The 5,894-nt window shown below is 38.2% G+C and overlaps 1 protein-coding gene across 1 annotated transcript; it reads left to right on the top strand.

The window, feature by feature from the left end:
- Nucleotides 1-597: 597 nt before the first annotated feature.
- LOC104613127 (large ribosomal subunit protein uL2-like) lies at nucleotides 598-4,063 on the top strand. Its single transcript, XM_010280829.3, has 2 exons — nucleotides 598-1,079; nucleotides 3,505-4,063. Exons 1-2 carry the CDS (start codon nucleotides 640-642, stop codon nucleotides 3,848-3,850), a joined length of 786 nt encoding a protein of 261 aa, XP_010279131.1. The 5' UTR covers nucleotides 598-639; the 3' UTR covers nucleotides 3,851-4,063.
- Nucleotides 4,064-5,894: the final 1,831 nt, after the last annotated feature.

Raw genomic sequence — 5,894 nt, 5'->3', positions numbered from 1 at the left:
GGTAGAGGGTTGGAATGTATTTTGTTAGCAAAGATCTCAGCACTAGGAGATGCGTTATGATGGTATTAGTGCATTGGTGCCATGTATACTTGTTCATGGGTTGGGTCGGGCCAAGTTTTGCCTATGTATCAACAGAATACATTTACACCTGAGCCCAAGCCCAGCTCGACCACTGGGCCTAGGTTTTGAGCCCAAGCCCAGCTCTCATATAAACCCTGAAGCTCGGGCCTGAGCCTGATCAAAAATTTGAAAACAATTTTTTTTCTTTTTTATTTAATAAAAATATGCTTTATTTATATTAAAAGCCTTCAAAACGCAAAAATGATAAAAAAATATCACTATTACTTGAAAATAATATTAAAAAAAAAAGAAAAAATATTGTATTGTCAAGTCAAATTCGGGCTCAGGCCGGATATTTTGAAAAAGCCCAAATCCAGCCCAAAAAAAGTCTGGGCCCATTATTTTAGGCCCGAGCCCGAGCCCATGAGCCCGTCCAGCCCGTCGGGCTACCCGGTGTAGTGACATGTAATTTTTGAGTGGGTAAGTGGAGGGGTAGGGCAGGCATTTCCAGTATAAAACGAGCTTTTAGGGCTTAGGGCTCCTCTCCAGTCGCTACTGCAAAACTCTAACTCTCAAGAGATGGGTCGTGTGATCAGAGCACAGCGTAAGGGTGCTGGATCAGTGTTCAAGTCCCACACCCACCACAGGAAGGGACCGGCCAGATTCAGAAGCCTCGACTTCGGCGAACGCAATGGCTATCTCAAGGGTGTGGTCACCGAAATCCTCCATGACCCAGGTCGAGGTGCTCCACTCGCCCGGGTGACCTTCCGCCATCCCTTCCGCTACAAGCACCAGAAGGAGCTCTTTGTCGCCGCCGAGGGCATGTACACCGGCCAGTTCGTCTACTGCGGTAAGAAAGCCAATCTCATGGTGGGTAATGTTCTCCCACTCAGGTCGATCCCTGAGGGAGCTGTTGTTTGCAACGTCGAACACCATGTCGGTGACCGAGGTGTCTTCGCCAGATCTTCTGGAGATTATGCGATTGTTATTAGCCACAACCCGGATAATGGCACCACCAGGTACACATATGCTTCTCATGATTTTCGATTGATTTTGATATTGTGGCCAATGGGGTTTCTTTTCGTATTTCCATTCAACATTGTTCACATGTATTTCCTTTTCTGTATTTTCTGTATGCAGGTTTCTTTAGCATATGAATTCTTCATTTCAGTGCTAATTTAAACCTTCTAATTGAAATGAATGAGATATTTTTGTTTTTAGGTTGGATAGGTGTGGATCTGTAGTGAATTCTGCCTAACCAGCTTTTTGTAACATGTTGTTTCACTTTGTTCTTCTAGTTGCTAATAAATGCATTAGATGTATGTACCAAGATATATGCTGTCTATGTCTCAACTGCTTTATAACAAGTTATAATCAGTTGTTAGATGGTTACTTGTGTGCTTTTGTTGACTTTATGCAAAATATCCGTGCTGCTGTCAGCCAGAAACAGATCAAGAAATTAGAATCAATTATCAATCCCTGAAGAAATATGCGCAACAATAGCCACATTTAATGAACTGTTTATGTTTGTAATTGGGTTAGACTCACAGTTAATCCCAAAATGAAGTATGTGCAAAGTAGCCCACTCTTTCCAGAAACATTGAACTGTGGAATCATTTTATTATTATCTATACCACATACTTAAATCCTCCTTTTCTAAATAATGGTTTCTCATTATATGTCTGAAAGGGGGAGAAATGTCATATGAGACTTTAAGGAGAAAATGGTTTTTTAAAGTTTAAGGAGAAATGGAAACTAATTTGGTGGTAAGGAAATTATTATTTGTGATAAGAAATTTCTATGGTTTAAGATATTAGGTTTTTTTATGTGTTTATATGTGTGTATTTTAGTATCCAGTCAAGTGAATGAAACTGAGATCTGTAACTTTCAATAAATGAGAAAAAATGGCAAGCCACAAATGCCAGTAACGTGTTCTTTTGGATTGCTCTTGTTCTCTTTACTTTCTGTTCCTTTAAAAGGTTTTGAGGAAAACCGAGTGAGGGTGTTCATCTCAATATTAGAGTGATTAGCTTGCAAGTGTGGGGTGAATTGCCCTGGTTATCCTATAGTACTTCCCAGACAATAGAGACCAAACAATAAGAGTGGATCTTGGGTCATTGGGTGTGTTGAAGGTGGATCATTGTTCCTTGTTAATTTGGGGATTAGTATTTTGGATTTCAAGTTCTTCTATCGTGGCACTTGGTCAGTGGTTTGGTGCCTAATTACTTTGTCAATTTGCTCTATTGCTTGCAAGTGATTGAAATTTTTGAAAGCAAGTGCCGTTGGATGTCTCTTGGTTGTGATTTTTGAAACTATTGTGTTTCCACCGGTGAAGAATGGCATGTAAATGATCTCTTGTTGGCCATTTGCTCTAAAAGCCAACCTTCATGTTGAAACAGAAAGCTGTCCTGTTCACTGGTTTGACAGTTCAATTAGGCAGCTTGCCTGTTGTAACAATCATAACCATCAAAAATGGGGGCATCCAATCAGCTTTTCATTACCACTTTTTTTTTATCAGTGAAAGATAATTATTTTAATAGCTCTCCATTACCACTTCAATTGGGTCAATGATGGTTTGGATATATTGCTGGTGGGGCATTAGCAAATTGATTGTCTATTGTGTAATATAATGTGAGAGATGGAGGTCATTATTGTGATTCTGACAATGAATTATTAACCGGAAAAGCATGCAATCTTATAACTGAAGGCTAGTTGGTGGCTGTCTTTGGAATGCCAAGGGTAGAGAATTATTCTTTATTCCCTGCTTTATACTTCATAGGGTAGGGATTTATTCAAAGCTGTTGGAATGTAGCCAATATGGATGTTACATGAAGAGATGGCCAAACAAGGTGTCTAGCATAGAGTTTGTGCCATCAGTGTGGAAGTCCCACCTTATGCAATTGTTTATGCCCTGCATGTACACAATACACACAGACATGCCTGTACAAGTTTGAATAAGTCATAAGTGTTAATCATCTTGTAACAATTTCTCCTTAAATGAATTCACTATAAGTATGCTTTTTGGCCTATCTACCAATATTTTTCCCTCTTCATTTTGGTTTTATAGTATAACCAACACTTGCTTGTACTCTAATAAAGTCTTGGTGTTAGCATTTTTTCCTTAAGCTTTTTGATCAGTCTTGTGGGAAGTACATGGGCAAGCATATAGCTGGCCTTTAATGGAGTTGATTGTTGATGGAAACATGTGGTTAGAAAAAATACATCATCGTTTATACTTAGCAATTGTTTGCTGAAGTTCATGCTTCAGCATTTATCAGCAATACCCTGGGGTTCTCCATGTTTGCTTGAGATACTCTTGGTGTTCCTACTACTGCCGGATGTATTTGGTTCATGTTTGCTTGAGATGGTTGTTTGATGCTTAAGTTCTGAATGTTTGCTTGGGCCAGTTGTTTATCGAATCTGATAACCTCGTGTTATCTTTAGGATCAAGCTCCCCTCTGGAACCAAGAAGGTTGTTCCAAGTGGGTGTCGAGCCATGATTGGCCAGGTTGCTGGTGGAGGCAGGACTGAGAAGCCACTCCTCAAGGCAGGGAACGCCTATCACAAGTACAGGGTCAAGAGGAACTGCTGGCCCAAGGTTCGTGGTGTTGCTATGAACCCTGTGGAGCATCCCCATGGTGGTGGTAACCACCAGCACATTGGTCATGCAAGTACAGTTCGTCGTGATGCTCCTCCCGGACAAAAGGTTGGTCTCATTGCCGCCAGGAGGACTGGTCGTCTTCGAGGTCAAGCTGCTGCAACTGCTGCCAAAGCTGAGAAAAGTGCTTAGTGAAATTATACGTCTGGTCCAGTTTTCATCATGTACTCTTTTTGTGCAATCTCAGACATCTCTATTTGTTTGTTCACTTGCTACCTTCTAATCAAGAGGGATATATTGAAGTTTTGTTCTAGTTTTAGACTTTTAGGAGTGAGATCTGGTCATTCAACATTGATTATTTCTACTACTATCCATTTTTGCAATCTTTATATTCTGTTTTGCTGACCTTCATGGCTTCATGTTTGATAACGTTTGCTTCAAAACTCAGAAGGACCGTTATTGTAGATGGCATCTCGAGATTGGAGAGCTATTGTGGATTTCTAAAGAAATAAAGATTGAGCTGCTTGTCCAAAATCCAAATCCATGCAGTGAGAGGAGTTTCTTAAATCTCAACTTTGAGAATTGAGATCCAGGCCTCGCTGGATAAATGATGCATCAAGCAATTGCGATTTGCTCCTCTCAGAATACACCTGGTAGTGCCTGCCGCGTATTACATTTGAATTCATGTTTATTGTTTCCAATGTTTGCCTTTTGGTAAGTTACTTACTTGGGTAAGTGCATTTATCCATGTTCTTTTAGCTATAGAAATCCATTATTGAAAGGGACAATTTTGTTCTATCCAATTGTTGGCAACTTTCTCCTTAGGTGGAAAAATTATTCTTCCACGTACCTAGATAAATTATTTGCCCCCCCCCCCCCACCTCTTAAAATCCAAAAAAACAAAAATGAAATAATTTAGTTGTCTAGATTCCTAAATTAGAAACCAATCATGAGATTGAAATTGTTAAATCTTTTGGTATTCAAATGTTTATTTTATTTATTTATTTGTATTTTAAAATAAATAAAAATTCAAAAGATAACTGGAGGCATGTGAATTTTTAAAGCCCAAACAAGTGGGTTTAATTTGCATGACAACCTCTAAATAATATGGGCTTCCATGAGTCCAAGGCCCAAATCTACATAAATGTCTTGATGGCCTAAGGATCCAAGTGTATTTAAGTCCAATTTGACCCATCTCCTATTGTAATAGGGTGGTCCTATTGGCAAAATCACTAACTCCTACATAATGGTGCATGTATAGGAGTTAATGCTAACCTAACACCCCACTCACAAGGGATTGGTTAGCTAAGTGGGTCAAGGTGGTAGTCCTAATCCTTGGCTATAAATAGCTTTGCATAGGAAGAAAGATGTCTTTTTTCTTCTTTTTGAGAGAATCGCACTACAAGAAGCTCTCAGACACTTAACACTGAATATTGCAAGCAACCACAAGCTCCTGCAACCTTCAGCAATTGCAAGATCAAGAGAGAAGAAAGAAGGGAAAAGCTTCTCCGTTCTCTACAACACTTGGATTCAAGCTCTCCAAAGAAGATTAAGCCATCGCAAAATGGCCCTTCTTAGAGAAGCATTCTTCATAACCGATCAAGTGCAAAGCCCGGAGTGAAGAAATCTACACCAAATCTCCCAAAGCACCAAAGTCAACGAAATCTACATCAACACTTCAAGAAGTACGAGAAACACGCCAACGGCCTTCGTTTTCACCAAATTTGACCGTCAATCAGAGGTTGCTCACGTCATCAAACAGAAATCAAAGAGAATTCATTCTCTTGTTTGTTTTCTTTATTACAAATTTATTTTTGTAATTTGTCTCCATATTTTGTGCTAATTGAAATACACAAAATTTGTGTCAACAATAACTTTTTGATATAAGATTGTATAGGTTTATAGATATATCAATTTCTTCTTAATTAAAAAGAAATCATAAAATTGTATCATTATCATGTAGAATATATTAAGTTCTTTTTTCTTATGTAACTTTATCTAGTTTTGAAATTTCATTAAAAAAACCATATGCCTAATTATTGTATCCAACCATAAAACATACATTGACACAATTTCTAAATGAATATATAATTACTATCTATATTTTATTTGCAAACATTACAAAAATGAAAAAGAAAATATTGAAGAACAAATTTCAATTGTTCTATGGATATTATAGATCATCCATATATATTCAACATATTCTTGGCCATATCACAAGAAAATATAAATAATT

The sequence above is a fragment of the Nelumbo nucifera genome, chromosome 1 (genome assembly GCF_055504915.1).
Source record: "Nelumbo nucifera cultivar China Antique chromosome 1, China Antique-T2T, whole genome shotgun sequence".
NCBI classification, from domain to species: Eukaryota; Viridiplantae; Streptophyta; class Magnoliopsida; order Proteales; family Nelumbonaceae; genus Nelumbo; species Nelumbo nucifera.
This window is presented reverse-complemented; position numbering and strand designations above follow the sequence as displayed.

Excerpts from the sequence above, each read along its gene's own strand:
- LOC104613127 (XM_010280829.3), top strand. The coding sequence starts at position 640 with ATGGGTCGTGTGATCAGAGCACAGCGTAAGGGTGCTGGATCAGTGTTC. Across the intron at positions 1,080-3,504 it reads CCGGATAATGGCACCACCAG|GATCAAGCTCCCCTCTGGAA; the intron begins GTACACATATGC and ends TGTTATCTTTAG.